The following is an 18,685-nucleotide window of genomic DNA, read 5'->3' as shown; positions in this document are numbered from 1 at the left end:
TCTCCCCATTGCCTTCTTGCCTGCATGGTTTCTGTGGAGAGATTTGAGCTTAATCTGATTTGCTTGCCTTTGTGTGTTACACTTTTCTTTTCCCTAGCTGCTTTCAGGAGTCTCTGTATCTCTGATCTTGGAAAGCTTGATTATTATATGTCTTGGTGATTGTCTTTTAGAGTGCATCCATCCTGGGATTCATTGAGCTTCTTTACGTGCTTGTCTTTTCTCTTTTCAGGATGTTAGTTGAAAAGCTTCTGGAAGAAAATTTTCCTATCTCCTCTGTGGACTTTAAGTATGCCTCTTCATGTCCAACATGAATCTTAGACCGTCTTCAGATCTTTTAATCCTTTTTTGTGCTTGCTCTTCTTAGTAATGAGACATTTATCTTCTAGTTCACTAGTTCTGACTTGTAGCTCTAAAGTTCTAATCCTTTGCCCTTTCAGTGTATTGTCCATTTCTGGCATTCTATTATTAATCGTTTGGAACTCTTTCTATAGGTTTTGTTCTGTTTGCAATGCTGTATCTGTCTTATTTGATTGTTCCTATAGCAGTTTCCTGACTTCTTCCTTCTTTTTCTTAACTCTGTTATAAAGGGTTTTGATACATTTTATAATAATTTTTTCTGAATTCCTTCTGGCATTTCCAAAGCCTGCCTATCTTCCAGTATGGAGTATAGGTCTACTTCCAGCTCATTTACCTCAGTTCCTGTATCTCGTTTCTGGGTATGTGCTGATATGGTCATCTGTTTGTTTTGGGGGAATATTCAGGAGTTATCTGTGGCCTTAATACTTAGATTGGTGTGTGCTTTGGTATTTTTTATGTTTTCTGATTGCCTCCAGGTAGATGTGATCAGGAGATTGGCTTTTCTTTCATTCTTCCTGAAATTTCAAGATCTCACCATTGGTCATTGTGACATAACTCAGAATTTAATTTTCTGCCTCTTTTTTTTTCCCTAGTGATAAACAGTTCAGGGACAGCTGTGGCTGTTTTGCGCTGCTGTTTGGTGTTAAGTGGAAACTGTCCTTTTAAATTTTGGAGCAGATCTGTGTGCGCATGTGTAATAGAACTGTTCAGGGAGTGGGTTGGGGTGTCCACTGGCTCAGGCACCCACTCTATAGTCACCAGAATGGAGGTGCGCAGATAGCGAGAGACCAAGGAACAGATAACAAATAAAGGAATGTGCACACCTTTATGTCTTCAGTTCTGTCAGGCGTCCGTGGCTGCTCTGATCCTTCACCTGCTTGGTGTTGACCAACATGGCCATGCCTGTAGCAGCTGAGCACCTTACATTAGAAAGCACTGGATTTCTTGCTTCTGCTACAAATTCCATCAGCTGTAGGCCTTTCAGCTTTCTAAATATTCCTTTATATGTGGTTCAGAGTTCTGGGACCATCCCTAGCCAGCTTGGTCTGGTGTTCTGTTTTGTTGCTGACGGAGCTCCTCACTGCACTTCTACCTGATCTGCCATCTTTTTTTGTTCTCTGGGTATATGTTTTTTGATTGGCAATTTTTTTCTTTCAGAATTGTGTGTATGTCATCCCATTATATTCATGCCTCCATCGTCTCTGCTGAAAAATCAGAGATTAGTCCTGTTGGTTCTCCTTTGTAGGTATCTTTACGGTTTTTTCTTTAGCTGTTCTTAGGATTCTTTTGTTGTCTTTGGTTTTGTAAAGTTTCTTCATGTGTTGATTTTCTTTTAGGGTCTATCCTGTTTTGGGTTCTTTATTTCCTGAATGGTAATGTTTTCATGTTTCATGATGTTAGTGAAGCAACCCTACAGTGATTTTCTCCTTGCTTTTTATTGTCTTTTCCTGTTCTGGAATTCTGATCACCCAGGTTAATTCATCTTCATGGTATCCCATAGGCTTTCTTCTTGTTTTCCCATTCTTTTTTCTGATTGTTCTTTTTAGTATCAAGAGATTTATCTTTAATGTCACTAATTCAGGCTTCTGTTGATTCAAATACACTCCTTTGCCCTTTCAATGTATTGTTCATTTCTGAGAGCTTAGCATTAATCTTCTGCATTTCTATTCACAGATTTTGTAGTATTTCAAAATTTGCATTTATGTTGTGTGTTTAGGAGACTGTAATTTCTCCTAAATTCTCCTAATGTTTTTTTCTGTGTTTTCCTTACTTTTCTCAGTCTTTGTGAATTCTTAAGTAGTTCCATTGCTTTTTCGTCCTTATAAACAATTTCTGGCTCTGCTTCTTGGTCATTTGTATTATGCACTCTTTAGTGTTTGCTTGTGTGGGCTAAACCATCTGTTGTCTGTGAAACCTTGTGATGTTGTATTTGTATTTAGTTGATTATTGTATGTTGGTGTGTCCAGAGGCTTTCACCAGCTAGCTCCTGGTGGTGTGATTAGAGATTGTTAATGTGTGTACCAGTCTCCATTTGCTGTTTGTGCAGCTCAGGTAATGGTAGATATGGCTAGTGTCTATTGTTGATTAGGTGAATAGCATCTGGTGTTTGTTCCTGTTCACTGGGCGGACTTGTAGAGGATATGGTATGGCTAAGTCATCTGGGCATGTTCACTATCTCCTGTCATGTGGGGCAAGAGTAGAAAACACATACAGGAAAACAAAACAGACTAAACAAACATGGAAAAAAATAGCAAAAACAGAGTACAATCAAAGAGAAAAAAAGAAACTAAAACAGGCAGCAAAGAATAAAAAAAAGAGGGACAAGAAAATAGTCTATGCAATAGAAAAGAGAAAATTAAAGGGACAATGAAAAGAGACAAAAGAGAGTAAAAAGAAAAGTCCAGAGACTAAAAAATAAGAGGGTAGGAATGAGAAACCGAAGGAAGGAAAAGAACTAGGATAAAAATAAAGAGAAGGGAGAGAGAGGAAGGAGAAGAAAGAATAAGCAAACAAAAACAACGAAATAGTGAAAGGAAACAAAGTGAAGTTGTTGGACTCACACCCAAGAACTCACACAAGGTATCTGGAGGAGATGGGACAGGCAAATTTCTACAGTCCTACGTGTTGTCTGGTAAGGAGCTCTGGTAGCGTAGTGGTTACAAATCGGACTGTGAACCGGAAGGTCAGCAGTTCAAAACTACCAGCTGCTCCGCGGGAGAAAGATGAGGCGATCTGCTCCCATAAAGATTTACAGCCTCGGAAACCCTATTCAGGGTCGCTATGGGTCGAAACCGACTCGATGGCACTTAACAACAGGTGTTGTCTGAGTTCTGGCCACCCAATATGGAAGTAGTTTGTGAAGGCCCTTCAGGTGGCTAGTTTCAGTGCCTGTCAGAACCAGAGGGCAGCTGGTGGCAGGGTGGCTGATTTTGAAGGTTCCTGCTTGTCTAATTCTAGCCTGGAGGCTTTGTGGGTTCTGCAGATCTGGAGCAGAGCCTGCCGGAATCCAGGTGCCAATATACTAACCAATGTGAAGGGTATTATATCCACCTGAGATATGTGCGGTTCACCCAGTTCAACTTAAAAGCTTTTCTTTAAAAAAAAAAAAAAAAAGCCAATACCAACTGTGCTTCAACTAGAACCAAGTTACCTTCCCTACTCCACAATTTAGAAACAAGTTCCTGGCAATGTAACTTTGTTGTTGCCTGTTAAGTGCCGTTGAATTGGTTCCAACTCATAACATCCCTGTATAGGATTTTCAAGGAGCAGTTGGTGGGCTTGAACTGCCAACCTTGTGATTCACAATCCAGTGCTGATCCTACAGCACCACAGCAGAAGCCCATTTACTATATAATAGTCTGTAAAAAAGGGGGGCACCCCTCAAGATGACTGATAGCACTGACAAGTGAGTCAAATAAGTGATGTGCTCTTTCAGAATGAGATGTTCATATTTAGTACTTGAGAAGATTAAGACAACCTCTGGGTCTTTGCCAGCTGCTGAGAACTGACCTCCAACATCAGTGCCCAGTAAACTGGGAATGGATTTGTGTAAACAAGCAGAGTTTTCGGATGACTTTAATTAATAGATGAGCCATACATTCCTGAACAGAATTTTTTAAGTGAAGGAAAAGGGGAAATCTTTGGACACTCTTAAGTTTAGAAGTCATAAAACTTAAGTAGTCCAGGGGTTACATCCACACATGTGGATATAATGCCCAGCAAATACAGTAGGTTGGTCCAGGGTCGGGTAACCTTGTATCCAGGATACCTGAAGACTTTATGAGTCAGTATCAAGATGATGATAATAGGTCAATATAAGATATCACAAATTAGTCACAATCATGATGCAAATTCATCTGTAATCCTGAGCATACCTATTTTTCATGTGGCTTTCTAATTAACTCCTCCCTGAATAGATCTATGTTTATAATAAAAGTAGTTTTCAGTTTGTACTATAAATTGTTCCTATCTTTTCTCTTAGCTCTATCTTCAAGCCAGGATGAAGGGAGACTGGGCAAGACTCTTACGCCCAACACTGCAATTTGGTCTTGTTGCCGCATCCATCTATGTGGGTCTTTCTCGAGTTTCTGATTACAAACATCACTGGAGTGACGTGTTGACTGGATTCATTCAAGGGGCTCTGGTGGCAATATTAGTTGTAAGTATATGGGGCAGCAGCCTACATCTTGATATACGATAAACTTTGCCCCAAGTAAGAAATTCTGTAAAGGTAGAGAATATGGCACACTTATTGGTGTTATTAAAAGTAATTTAGGATACGCAACAGGTAAAAACTAGGTTACTAATCATAAAAGTTAGAAAACCCTACTGTATATTTTACTATAGAAGATTTTACCTACAGAATGAAAGTATTTGCATTTTTATCCTCTTTATTTGTACTCCCTAATGTAGCCTTTTGTTTGTATTTACTATTCTATAGGCTGTGTATGTATCAGATTTCTTCAAGGAGAAAGATTCTTCTTTTAAAGAAAGAAAAGAGGAGGACTCGCATACAACACTGCATGAAACTGCCTCCTCTGGAAATCACTATGGGAACAATCACCAACCTTGAAAGTGGCAGGGTGATGAAGCCGCCTGCTTTCTAAAGGAAAAGGATCACACCAGAGGCACCAGGATGCACCTTTCTTCCTGGGGCACAGGCCTTAAGGGACTGCTGCTGCTATTCCTCTCTTGGATGCCCCAGTTACCTGTGTGTATATAGTTACATTTAACAGAATGGTTATCTAATAGCTCAGAGTTCATTAAAAAAAAAAAAATTCAAGCCCTTCACTAAAGCAATGCCCCACCTGTACATTTTTTATTAAAAACAAGAAAAAAAATGCAATGCTATGTACAAATTTGTATGTAATATGCTTGGAAAGAATGATGCTTGATTTAAATATAATACAAATTAAAATGTTTGCAGACATATATTTTGAGATGGGAAAACCAAATCAATGCTGTTAGTAAGCATTTGTAGTCAATCATATCCAGACAGGTGGTGAGTAGTTTCAAATTGCACATTCCTTTAGCTTGATGCTTTATAAGTAGAGGCTTGCAGCAAACACAATATCTCTCTTGATTTTGGTGATACCTAAGAAAAGAAAATATGCTTTAAACTTCAAGATCACACAGAATATACCCCTGCACTCAAGTGGTGTTTTGAAAGCCACACAATAATCCTGATTATTTAAATATAGAAAATTAAAAATTCTGCTGGTGGTGAAAGACACCAGAGGTCAAAAGCTTAGACACCAAACCCGTTAAAGCACCCCCATCTGTGTGGGTAATATGTGTAAATTTATCAAAGGAGATGAAGCATCATTAAAAAGCATTAATTGTTACAAAAGCATGGATTTTCAACCTATATCAGAAAACATGTATTTTGCAGTTACAATGTGAAATTCTTTCTGTAATAAGGGCAGGATACAATCTTTCTGTTTTAAAAAAAATATCCAAACCTGATTGATGTCTGATTGAAGACACCTCTATCAACAATGTGGTGTTCATGAGGATGGTTTGCCTGACTGACATACAATATTGGATGTGTTATTTTCTTTCATGCTATCTATCAGAATTCTTATAATTCAAGGGGAAAGAACAAAACTATTTAAAAGCAAGCCTCAGCCTCACTTCCCCAATCACTACTACTACCTTCCTTTCTTGATCTGGTCTTCTTGCTTCCACCTTTCTAACAATTATCCTTGTAAAACCCAAGTCAGAGTATACCACTCCTGTGCTCAAATCCTCCAATCATTTCAGAGTAAAGATAAGCTGGGGCTGGGAGCTACATGAATATTTCCTTTCATATTCCAGTTTCTACTACTCATTACTCAAATATATATCTGGCATCTTCCCCACCTCAGAGCCTCCTAATTCTTTTTACCTGCTTTGTTTTTTCCTGTAGTGCTTATCACTATCTGATATATTTTAATCATTGACTTGTTGATTGTCCATCTCTTCCACTAGAATGTAAGCTCCATGAAGGCAGGAATGTGTCTTTTTGTTCACTGCTGTATTCTTCATTGCTAAAAACAATGCTTAGCATTGTAAGCTCACAATAAATATTTGTAAATGAATGTATGTAATCTCAAAACTTTTGTTGCACACAAATGCTCTGAAGTTTTATATGAACACTATTAGGTGTCCCTCCACAGTTATCTGACTGAGCATCTGACAGTGTCCTTCTAGGTGTTGTGGTCAAGGATGTGAGTCTCCTATAATTCACCTGCATTAATAAGAAGCTTATGGATTAGATACTTAACCTTCTGCAAATTTATTCTCCAGCTCAGTGTTTCCAATGGCTTTTGCTGCTTGACACATCTGGCGAAGCAATTCTTCTAAGCGTCTCATACAGCGAATTATGCTGCCTAGATAGAAAAGGAAACAAATCACTTGTAAAATGAAAATAATTAGGAACACTAGAATTTTAATTGAGGCAAGGCTACATAGAGCAAGGAATGATAAGCTAGTAGATCTTGGAGATGAAGGGCTTCCCATACAGTAAACTGCTAATGAAACTTGACTAGACGCCTGATAAATTGTTGGCATTAAGCTTAGGCACTTGGAAGGCTACAAAAGAGAGAGACATAGATTCATTATAATGTACCTACTATGCCAGAGAAAAGTAAACAGAATGCCCTGAAAGCAGAAGAAAACAACTTTGTGTGAAGGCTGGCAAAGATAAGAAATCTGGGTCTGAGAGTGAGGTCTCTGTCAGGCAGTAACAAGGGAAGGCTTTGATAGGAGGCAGAGCATCTGGCCCAAAAGAGAATCTTTTAAGAAGAGTAATAGGATCATTCATTGTTCTTAACCTTAAATAGGCTCTTTCATCAGTTCCCTTTACAGTGTGTCCTCAAGGAAGCACAGAAGAGGAGATAAGCTCTTTCCCATGGGACTTGACTCCCTGTCTGGGATCAGTGTGTGATTTAAGCTGAAGCTGCAAACATACTTACATTCTCTCAGATCTAGGCAATCAGTGCCTGTTATCCTTTAAGTGCTACCTAAGTTTATTGTCAAAGAATATCAGTTTTCTCTAAAAGACAAGCGGGAAAGACAGTGATTATTTCTCCAGTCTAGGAGCGGAGGTCTCTGGGTCCACCGACAGATAAGAGCCAAGAATGGGACCCCACCCAGAGAACCGGGGGTGCCTGAGATGGAGACAAGAGATGATGACAAGGAGGCATGAAGCGGCTGGGGACTTTGGATCCAGAGAGGGAAAGGAACTGTGGGCCGAAGACTGAGGGGGGAGGAAGGAGGGTAGAGCATGGGCTTCTAGGATATGCCCTTTGGTCGGAAGACGAGGCATGGAGGGGATTGGAACCATGGCAATGTAATGATATACGATGGAATGAATATGGAACTGAGGTTCTCTCATGTAAACTATCATATAATTCACAATAAAACATTAAAAAAAAAGACAAGCAGGAGGAACAACCCACTCACTTTAAGTCCTTACTGAGCCCTGGCAACACTGGAGCAATGTAGTAGTAAACCTATTAGTTGTCTTCCCCCCACCCCCATTTTTATTGTGAAGTGAGTGACAGTTTACAAGGGAGAACATCAGTTTTACACTCATTTCATTGCAATGATCGCAATCCCTTCCTTGCATCATCATCCAACAGTATTTGCTTCTGTTTTGGTTTTGAGGGGGGTGTACACTAAACCAGCTGATCCTCAGAAACCCTATACAGGATCGCTGCTATGGGTCGGTACTGACTCAATGGCACTTAACACCACCACACAAAAAAAACTCCACAATATTTAATCACTTAAACAAGCCAAGGGCACATTCTGTAAGCCTGCCTCCTGTCTGCCAGAGCACGGCTATTTGTTTTGAGAGGAGTCACTGCTCCACGTTGGATTCCTTTTTCTACCTTTGATTCCCTTCATGCTACGCTTCAGAGTGCCAAAGAGGAAAACAGTTGAGAATTTAACTTACAAAGCAGAATTTGAGACTGGACAATCCATTATGTAATACGATAGCAGAATCCAGCAAGAAGTGCTTATGTACACAGAGAGGAGTACTGGGTAGTGTTAATTAACCCCAGGAGCCTGAAGTAACATCCCACAAAGGTCTGGACCTACAAGGACACATCTGGCTGCTAAACATGTATGGGCAGAACAGTGACAACACAAAGATGTTGTGATTTCAGGTAGGTTTATGGGGTCAAATTGGTCACCAAGGAATGAACCACTGATAGCAGAGGAGTCACCTGAAGAGACATGGGGATTCTCTGCTTGACATATATTTTAATTTTTTAAATTAAACTATAGTTGTCAAGTCATTTCAGACTCAGTGACCCTGCATGGGGTTTTCCAAGGCTGTAAATCTTTTACGGGAGCAGAAAGCATCTTTCTCCAACAGAATGGTGGGTGGGTTTGAACTGCTGGCCTTGAGGTTAGCAGCCCAGTGCTTATCCTGCAGCAGCACCAGGGCTCCTTACAAGATGATACATCTACATACAGGATGGTCATGATCAGAAACATCATGAGTTAGAAGAACACGTGGGTTCTAGTTCAGATTCTGTCACTAAGTAACCAGCTTTGAGATTTATGATACTAATCCTCTTACTTCCCTTTCTCAACTGTTAGGCTTAATTTAACTAGGTGGGGAAAAAATGACAATATTCTATCTCATCTGGGTCAGTGATCAGAGATGCACTAGTTCTTTAAAACAGGCCCAGTCCGAAAGTCATCTAAGGCGTTAATATAGCTCTTGACCTATTCAAATGGTCCATGCAGTGCTTGAAGAAAATTCGCCAGTCCTCAATTAAGCCTATTTCCACTGTTTAAAATATCATTCTATTAAAATTATTTGGCTCCCAGGAAAATTATTGTCAATCAACAGTAATATATGCATAAAGGCAGAGCAAAAACAAATTCTGTAAAATTCAACCTGCAAACAGGAGAAAAATGATAACTGCATCCATCTCCCCTCCCAGCTTAAAACAGCCCTGAGGACATTCCTGTATAACAGGCTTGCTGTACTATATATACCCTGGATCTTTATAAGGGTATTTAGATGTTTGGCTACAATTAACACTGAATATGTTTTGAGAAAGAAGAGTAAAGTGACAGGTCTATAATCTATGTTTTATATGAATTCTCTTGTTTGGTCTTCAAAAATTCCGTGAGGCAGGGATTGTTACATTCATTTTACAAAGAAAGAAAGGGAGTAGCTCAGAGAGGTTACATGGAAGTTCTCAGTGGAAGAGCCAGGAGTAAATAAATGATTGAGTTAGGATATGAATCCAGAGAGTAAGATTCTAGAGATCAAGTTCTTAAACATGTTTTTAGATGTCATCTAGTTGGTTCTGATTCAGTGTGTCCTTAGGTACAACCGAATGAAATACTGCCTGGTCATGCGCTAACCTCACAACTGAAAGGTTAGCTTTCAGCTCCTTGGAAACCCTATACAGGGTTACTATGAGTCAAAACCAACTGGACGACACTTAACAATAATTAAATTGTACTTTAGGTCTTTAAGTAGCCAAAATCTTCATTGCCAGGTAATGCTAAAGAATTTAATAGATTTAAAGAAACAGGAAGTAATAAAAAATGACAAGATCAAGGCAGTTAAAAGGTGTTTCTGAATTTGGGAATTAGGCTGACATTGTGACTGTGACAAGTGTTCTTGCCCAGTGAAGTGGGGCACCAGTATGGATCAAAATGGAAATGCAGCTGGGAGGCTCATAGCGACCCTGTACAAGGAGCGGTTGGTGAGTTTGAGCTTCTGACATTGTGGTGTGTAGTCCAGTACTGATCCTACAGCACCATGCTCTATAGCAAAGTTTATTTCAATGACTTTTCAGAAGTCTGGTATAAGGATCAGCAGTAGTTGAGGGTGATATGACAACACAACTGTTACGAAAATATGACAGCAGCAGATAACATTTACTGAGTCCTGATATAGTGCTGCAGGATAAGCACTGGACTGCTAGCTACAAGCTTGGTTGTTCAAATTCACCAGCCACTCCTTGGAAACCCTATAGAGGATCGCTTTGAGTCAGACATGACAGGATGGCACTAAACATCAATAGCATGTGCTGTTGGTACTACGATAACTGTGCTAATGGCTCCACAAGACCAACAGATATTATCCTCCCCATTTCACAGCCAAAGAAAATGAAGCCCATGTGTTGGCCTAGGATCATAAATCCACTGACTTAATAGGATCTGTGACCTGTTGCTGGTAGCTGAGGTATGAGTGAGAAATTTAGCATATTTATATGCTAAAAAGGAAGTGGAAAGGAGATGACTCAAGATCAAGATTCTAAATGCCAATGAAAGCTATTCAATCTGTTTCAGTCCAGATGTAAGCAAATGGTTCTAGAGGTGTGATCTTTTTGTATTAGCATAATCACCTGTGGTTTCTCAGTTAAGACAGTATTTTAGTAACTTCAGTCATTGTATCGCCCAATTGTCTGCCACACATTTTACATAAATAATGAAAACTACTCTCATTTAAAAAATAGGCCATAATTACAAAAAAATACACCACAATCCTCATGGTGCTGTTACGAGAAATGAAGCGATGTGCATTCGGTGGCAACACAATGTTGTTGTGGTTAGGTGCCATCGAGTCGGTACCGACCCAGAGTAACCTTATGAACAGCAGAAGGAACCAATGCCCAACAGGAGCTCAACAAATGTTGGCCACATCTGTTATTTTAGTGTTTAGTGTAAAAGGTTTAAGGAGTGCTGAGTTACAATATTACATTGTAATGAAAAAGGAAATTATGGAGCAGAAATTTTGGGGTGTTTTGAAAGAGGTTGGAGGTTGATTGGGATGGAGGAAGCAATTAACATATTACTGTGACAAACATATAAATATCTATGCAAATTATTCAAATGAAATTATTATATAATCGTTTAAAATGCACTGTTGTTGTAAAGTGCCATCCAATTCATAGGGATCCCTTTATGAAAATTCCAAGAGGCTGCTGGGTTTTAACCATTGACTTTGAGGTTAGTAGTTCAGTGCTTACCCTACAATGCCACACAAGGACTCCAAAATTTTAAAGCACTATACATGTTTACATTTTAGTATATGCTATAAGTTTTGGAGTGGTCAACTGTTCAAACCCACCAGCCGTTCCTCGACAACCTGTCAGGATCACTATGAGTCGGAACTGACCTCATGGTACTTAACAACACATGCTGTATGTGTAGTACTAGTGTGGCCCTGTAGGATAAGTACTGGCCTACTAACCGCAAGGCTGACATTTCAAACCCACCAGTCGCTCCTTGGAAACCTGAGACAGGGTCGCTATGTGTTGGAACCTACTCCATAGCACTTAACAATATATGCTGCTATATGTATAAAGTAAGCACAGGGAGCTCTGGTAGCATAGTGGTTATGAACTGGGCTGCTAACCTCAGGGTCAGCAGTTTGAAACTGCCAACTGTTCCGCAGGAGAAAGATGAGGCTTTCTGCTCCCGTAAAGATTTACAGTGTTGGAAACCCTGTACAGGGTCACTATGAGTCAGAACCGACTCCACGGCATATAACAACAACAACATAATGTAAGCACATAGTTTTTAAAACAGAGTAAATTCTCACAAGCCATTTACGATGAAAATGAAATTCTTCACAAAGTCTTTGTTATGTAGGACATCACAGCCAGTCCCTCTCTTACACTTTGCCTTGACCAATTTTAAGTGTGTACCAGGAAATACAGACAACCTGATATAGCTCAACTCATGTGACTAACCAGAATCTGCAAAAGCTGTCAAAAATCAAAACATATGAAGTGAATGACTAGACAAAGTACAAACGAAAGCAAATGAATGCGTACTCAAAGCCAGTGAACACTGCCAGGCCACACTTAGTAAAACCCTTCAACTCACTTTTTGAAAACTTCCCTCGGACACAGTTTCAGATGACAAGACAACAATCAAGAAAATGAGGCCAGTAAGTACAGGTTGCATAAACAGTGTCTGTGCTTGTTAAGCCCTGAGTCTCGTCAACAAATCACCCTGGTCTGCACAAACACCAACTGTCCACGGCTGCCAGCAACACAGAGGTCCCTCCTCAGGATGGTTAATGTACGAGAGTGTGGCAGTGCATTATCTAGCAGCTAAAGTGGAGGGTCAGAGAAAAAGAGGTAGACCCCAAAGATGGATTGGCCAGGTGGCACTCCATGGACTCAAGTGTGGCAACAGTAGTGAGGTTGGCCCAGGATCGGGCAGTGTTTCGTTCTGCAGTGCATAAATAAAGTCGCTATGGGTCGGTACCAACTTGATGGCACCTAACAACAATAATCGTACCTATACTGGAGCCCTGGGGTGGTGCTGTGGTTAATGCCCTAGACTGCAAATTCAGTTCAAGCTCACTAGCCACTCCTCAGAAACACTATACAGGATTGTTATGGGTCGGAACTGACTCAACAGCACTTTAACAACATCATACCTCTATAGTGAGGATGCGGTTCTCTGCAGTCCAGGACTCTCATTAGTCCAGCTTCTGAAGTCACTTTTACCATCAGTTAGGACCAGCTAGACTAAGTGCTAGACAAAAGCTTCAAAGCCATAACCCACCTTAGCTGTTAAGGAACAAACACACTAACCTACCCATATGTTACAAATCTTCTCTTCTGGTCATGCCTGAGTAGAGAGAAACTGAATTCTTGCTTGTCACAGATTTGTGTGTGGGGTTAAAATACACAAAAAGCCATCATAATCTAATTTTAGAACATTTTCATCACACATTAGCAATCATTCTACATCAGTCTACTTTTTGTCTACATGCATTTGCCTATTCTGGACATTTTACAAAACAGAATCATACACTATGTGGCCTTCTGTGTTTGGATTCTTTCACTTAGTATAATGTGTTAGAAGTTTGTCCATCCAACAAAGCAGGACCTCGTTCCTCTTTGTGACCGAATAATCCACTGTATTTTATGCCAAATTTTACTAATCTAGTCATTAGTGGACAGCATGTACTTTTATTTAAGTGCATTTTTATAAACCTGGGGCTCAAATGGTTCTTGAATAAAAAAGTTATATTATTCACATTGACTATAACAAGAAGCAGATTTCCTCAGTGTTTCTGCTTCCACCTTTCTGGAATCCCCAGTGGCTCCCCACAGTTAATGCTCAAACTAAATACTCCTATATAGGGGACTGCAGTGAGTTACAACTGAGGTGAAGATCATCTACTTTTTCCACAGCAACTACTTACCACTGGAGTCCTGGTGTGGTGCTGTGGCTTAATGTGCTGAACTGCAAAGGTGGCTTGAGCCACAAGGCCAGCGGTTGAAGCTCACCAGCTGCTCCTCGGAAACCCTACACAGGGTCTTCTATGAGTCAGAATCGACTCAACGGCACTTAACAACAATTTACCACTAGGTTCCAGGTTAGGCTGAAACCATTCTTCGGGGTAGAAAGCGGTACAGTGCTTGGTCCCCAAGATGGCTTCAATAATTACATCTTTCTGGTATTATCTGTTTTCAGCCAAATTCCCTCATTCCATGTTTGAATTTGGCTTGACATTAGGGCAGTTTCCTGTTAATGTACTGCTACAACTGTTTTTTATTTAATTTTCTTCAGCCAAATTTTACTTGCATGCAATATTAATGATATTGTTCAATGACTTCCACATTCTGTTTGGTCTTCTCTCTTTAGAACTGGCAAAAACATGGATCTCTTCCAATGAGTTGGCAAACTTTCTTAGCATAAATGAGCACCTCATGTATGCTAAGAAGTTTGTTGAAAGATTTCAATCTGTATTCCATCCATTCCAAGGGACTTGCTTTCACTAATGTCTTCAGTGCAGCTTGGACTTCTTCCTTTAGTACCACTGGTTCTTGACCATATGCTACCTTCTGAAATGGATACACAGCTCTTCTTTTTGATATAGTGATGCTATATATTCCTCCCATTTCCTTTAGATGCTTTCTGCCTTATTCAGTATTTTGCCTATGTTGTTGCTGTTAAGGGCCGCCGAATTGGTTCTGACTCATAGTGACCCTGTATTTGGTTACCAAGGCTGTATATACTTTTCAGAAACAGAAAACCTCATCTTCCTACTGCCAAGTGGCTAGTGGGCTCAAAGTGCCAATCTTCTGGTTTACAGTCCAGTGCTTATTGTACAGAGACGCCATACTCCCCATGCATAGAATTCAAATACCACAACTACAGGCTTTAACTTTTCTTCAGTTCTTTCAGCTTGAGAAATGCTGAGTATGTTCTTCCCTTTGGCTTCCTAACTCCAGGTCTTTGCACATTTCATACAATACTTTCTTCTTGAGCTGCACTTTGCAGTTTTCTGTTCAGCTCTTTTACCTGTAATTTTTTTCTATTCACTTTAGCTTCTCTACGTTCAAGAGCACTTTGCAGAGTCTTTTCTAATATCCATTTTGGTCTTTTCTTTCTTTCCTGTCTTTTTAATGATCTTTTGCTTTCTTCCTGTATGATGTTCTTAGTGTCATCCCACAACTCTTTGTGTCTTCAGTCATTAGTATCTAATGCATCAAATTTGTTTTGAGATGGTCTCTAAATTTAGTGGAAGATCCCTAACAAGATGGACTGGTACAGTGGCAGCAGCAATAGGCTCAAGTATAATGACAACTGTGAGGACAGTGCAGGACTGAACAATGTTTCCTTCTATTGTGCACAGAATCCCTATGAGTTGGAACCGACTCAATGGCACCTAACAACAACATATTCAAGGTCAAATCTGGCTCTCTTGGACTTGTGTTAATATTCTTCTGCTTCAGCCTGATCTTGCATATAATCTATTGATAGTCTGGTTCCAGTCTGCCTGCCCCCAGCTTTTTTTCAGCTTTTCCAGTATCTCTTCCCACAGATGTACTCAACTTGATTCCTGTGTATTAAATTTGGTAAAGTCCATATAAACAGTTGCCTTTTTTGTTTAAAAAGGTATTTACAGCTCTTTCGGATTCAGCGGCAATGGAGAAAGTCAGGTAGGGAAACCGATGTGCTAGAGAGGGACTGAGATCTCACGCAAGAAGTGCTCACAGAACAACTCCAGAATTCCGAATCTACCATAAGGTCCAGGACGTCAGTTTCCCACACTCCCAAGTGAAAACAATCACGATATTAAGGAAAATACTGTGAGTTAGGAATTGGGAGATGGGATGCCCTCTGTGGCTACCCCACCCTGGCAGGGTTTAGAGGGCCAGGCTACAGCCATTCTGGCTCAGTGAGCCTGCTCTAAAAGTGGCACAGAGACACTTGCCTAAAAAGGCGTGGGAGACTACACATTTCAGCCGCATTTTCCCAGGAGTGCCTTCTTCGCTTAGCCAGGACGCCATCAGGCGGGTGGATGTGCACTCCCAAAAAATAACCCTGACCCCGCAGTTCCCCCACATTACAAAGACAGGAAGCTTGGCGGCCACTTCAGCCATGGACACAGCCCTAAGACTGATTTGAGCTAGACCCTTGGTGGCTGCGTGCATTGGAGTCAATTCCGACTCCAAGCGTCACTGTGCGGGGTTTCCGGGGCTGTGGGTCTTTGTGGGAGTGGAGCGCCTTGCCTTGCTTCCATGGAGCCACTGGTGGTTTTAAGTTGCTGACCTTGCAGTTTGCGTCCCCATTTGTGGCCGCTGCGCTACCTGGGCTCTGTGTACAGGACCCTTATAATACAATCAGTAAAACCCCAACATAAAAGTACTCAACCATCTTGAGAATTGTGTTGTGTACACGCAGACACCTAATTGACCTTCAGAGACAAAAAATACTGGTCAATCTTTTCCCATTAACTTCTCAATATCTACCTGTGAACCTCTACTGTAGTGACTAGAGGAAGGGCCTGAGCAAGTGGACACCCTCACCCACTGCTAGAGGCTTCTACCTTGCACACACACTGACTATGTAGCTCGGGACAGTCGACCACAGCTTCATTTCTGTTCCAAACTGGTGGTATTTGTCTCTGCATTTATTTCTGCTTTTGGTCCATTTAATCACACATCTTTCCTGGAGGCAGGAGCCTTTTCTCCCTACATTACCCAAGAAGAGGCAGCAATCGTGGCCATACAGCCAAGCTATAAGCATACCTCATTATATTCCACCACTGAAACAAGAGCCCACAACATCTGCTAAGCATTACATGCAAAAAGGGAAGCCTATCTTCTGATCATATTCACCAGAAGACTCTCGGAAAGCTTAATAACAAACAACAAACATCCAATTAAGCTTTAAATAAATAACACACAACTATAGGAAATGATGAATAAAAAACAACAAATGATATCGAAACATGTTCCAAAACAGAAGAGAGTAGCTGAGAGAAATGAGCTAGAGACAGAAAAGGAATTTCTAGAAAAGGAAAAACAGGTTTTGGATATATCTGAGAAAGAATTCAGAAGACTGATATGGAAACAAATATAAATGCTCTGAAAGGGGGTAGAGGAAAACAAGGAGCAATCAAATAAGATTGATACAGCACTGGAAACAATTCAAAACCTGCAAAAAGAGGTCCAGATGATTAATAATAAGGTATCACAAATGGACAATATACTGAAAGAGGAAAGGAGCAAAATATAAGAGATAGAAGCCAGAACTAGTGAGCTGGAAGGCAAATCTCTCAATACTGCTAAGATAGAAGAGCAAGCATAAAAAGGATAACAAAATCTGAAGAAGCCTACAATTCACGCTGGATAACATGAATAGGAACAACTTAATGGCATTCCAGAACAGAAAGAATCAGAGAAGTCCACAAAAGAGAGCTGAAGAGCTTCTGGAAGAAAATTTCCCTAACATCTTGAAAGATGAGAAGATATACATTCAAGAAGCTGAAAGTACTCCAGAAAGGACAGATCCCAAAAGTAAAGTCACCAAGACATATAATAATCAAGTTCTTGAAAATCAAAGACAAGGAGGGAATACTAAAAGCAGCCAGGGAGAAGAGAAATGTCACTTATAAAGACAAGCAAATCAGATTAAGCTCTGACTCTTCAGAACAAACCATGCAGGCAAGAAAGCAATGGGGAGACACATACAAAATCCTACAAGAAAACAACTGCCAACCAAGAATTGTCTATCCAGCAAAATTATCAATCAAATACAATGGGGCAATCAAGACATTCCACAATAAACAGAATCTGAGAGATTTTATAAAAACCAACCCAGCTCTTCAAAACATGCTAAAGGGAGTTCTGTGGACTGGAAACCAACAAGAACAGATGACACACACAGAGATTGACAGGCGCGGCAACACCATCTGGAACTCAGTCAACGGATAGCAGAGTCCGGAACAGAACAAGACTACAACAACAAACTCAAGGGAGCTGGAAGGTCCGAAGATCAAAATTACATCAATGTCATAGAAGGGACAAACATAGCAGCAGAGATCCAGGTGGTGAGGATGCCAGGTAAATTACAGGATACAATGGATTCACTTAAAGGGAGATAAAAGTTAGTAAACTATAATGTAACACCCAAATAATGTAAATAGTTCACAACTTACCATGAAAATGAACTTCCAAGGAGAACAAGCAAACATGAAAACTAAGAACCAAGAAGAAATAGCACAAAAAACACAAACCCAACACAAGAAGGCATGCAGAAACAAAAGAACGAACACCACTACCAAAAAAAGTAACATGATGGCAGCAATTAACTTATACCTATCAATAATTACATTCAATGTCAATGGGTTGAGAATGCACCAGGGAAGATACACAGAGTGGCAAAATGGATAAGAAAACTAGACCCTTCAATATGCTGCCTGCAAGAGACACACCTTACACGCAAAGACAAAAAGAGACTAAAAGTTAAAGGATGGAAAAAAATTTACCAAGCTAACTACAACAATAAACAAGCAGGAGTGGCAATACTAATCTCCGACAAAGTAAACTTCAAGATAAAAACGAGCATAAGAGACAAAGAAGGACACTATCTCATGATCAAAGGATCAACTGAGGAGGATGACATAACCTTAATAAATATCTACGCTCCCAATTAAAAAAACCACCAAGATACATGAAGCAAACTTATTAGAACTGAAGAAACAGATAAATCTACAATTATAGTGGGAGATTTTAATACAGCACTTTCGAAAAGGGACAGAACAACCAGAAAGAAACCCGACAAAGTTACAGAGTAACTAAACAACACAATCAAACAACTTGACCTCATAGATAGATACAGAGCAGTCAATCCAACAACAGCACAATATACATTCTTCTCCAGTGTGCATGGATCATTTTCCAGAATTGATCATGTGTTAGGTCACAAAGTAAGCCTCCATAAATTTACAAACATCAGAATTCTACAGTGTCTTCTTAGACCAAAATGCTATAAAACGAGAAATCAACAATAAGAAGACCAAGGAAATAAAGTTGAATACATGGAAACT

General features: G+C 40.1%; 2 protein-coding genes across 4 annotated transcripts in view; one reads left to right on the top strand and one right to left on the bottom strand.

Annotated features, from left to right (window-relative positions):
- PPAP2A (phosphatidic acid phosphatase type 2A) overlaps nucleotides 1–5,278 on the top strand; it is a 165,644-nt gene extending 160,366 nt beyond the window's left edge. Inside the window, exons 5-6 of one of the 2 annotated variants that reach the window (XM_006874639.1) lie at nucleotides 4,340–4,516; nucleotides 4,799–5,278. In XM_006874639.1, the coding sequence (XP_006874701.1) occupies nucleotides 4,340–4,516; nucleotides 4,799–4,930 (309 nt within the window). In that variant the 3' untranslated portion in view covers nucleotides 4,931–5,278. The remainder of the gene's footprint in view (nucleotides 1–4,339; nucleotides 4,517–4,798) is intronic. The other variant, XM_006874640.1, reaches the window with a different exon arrangement.
- SKIV2L2 (superkiller viralicidic activity 2-like 2 (S. cerevisiae)) overlaps nucleotides 5,030–18,685 on the bottom strand; it is a 116,312-nt gene continuing 102,656 nt past the window's right edge. The window contains exons 24-25 of one of the 2 annotated variants that reach the window (XM_006874642.1): nucleotides 6,624–6,728; nucleotides 5,030–5,452 (exon numbers count right to left, since the gene is read on the bottom strand). In XM_006874642.1, coding sequence (XP_006874704.1) covers nucleotides 5,400–5,452; nucleotides 6,624–6,728 — 158 coding nt within the window. In that variant the 3' untranslated portion in view covers nucleotides 5,030–5,399. The remainder of the gene's footprint in view (nucleotides 5,453–6,623; nucleotides 6,729–18,685) is intronic. The other variant, XM_006874641.1, reaches the window with a different exon arrangement.

The sequence above is a fragment of the Chrysochloris asiatica genome, unplaced genomic scaffold (assembly GCF_000296735.1).
Source record: "Chrysochloris asiatica unplaced genomic scaffold, ChrAsi1.0 scaffold00291, whole genome shotgun sequence".
NCBI classification, from domain to species: Eukaryota; Metazoa; Chordata; class Mammalia; order Afrosoricida; family Chrysochloridae; genus Chrysochloris; species Chrysochloris asiatica.
Note: the sequence above shows the minus strand (reverse complement) of the source record. Positions and strands in the feature narration are given on the sequence as shown.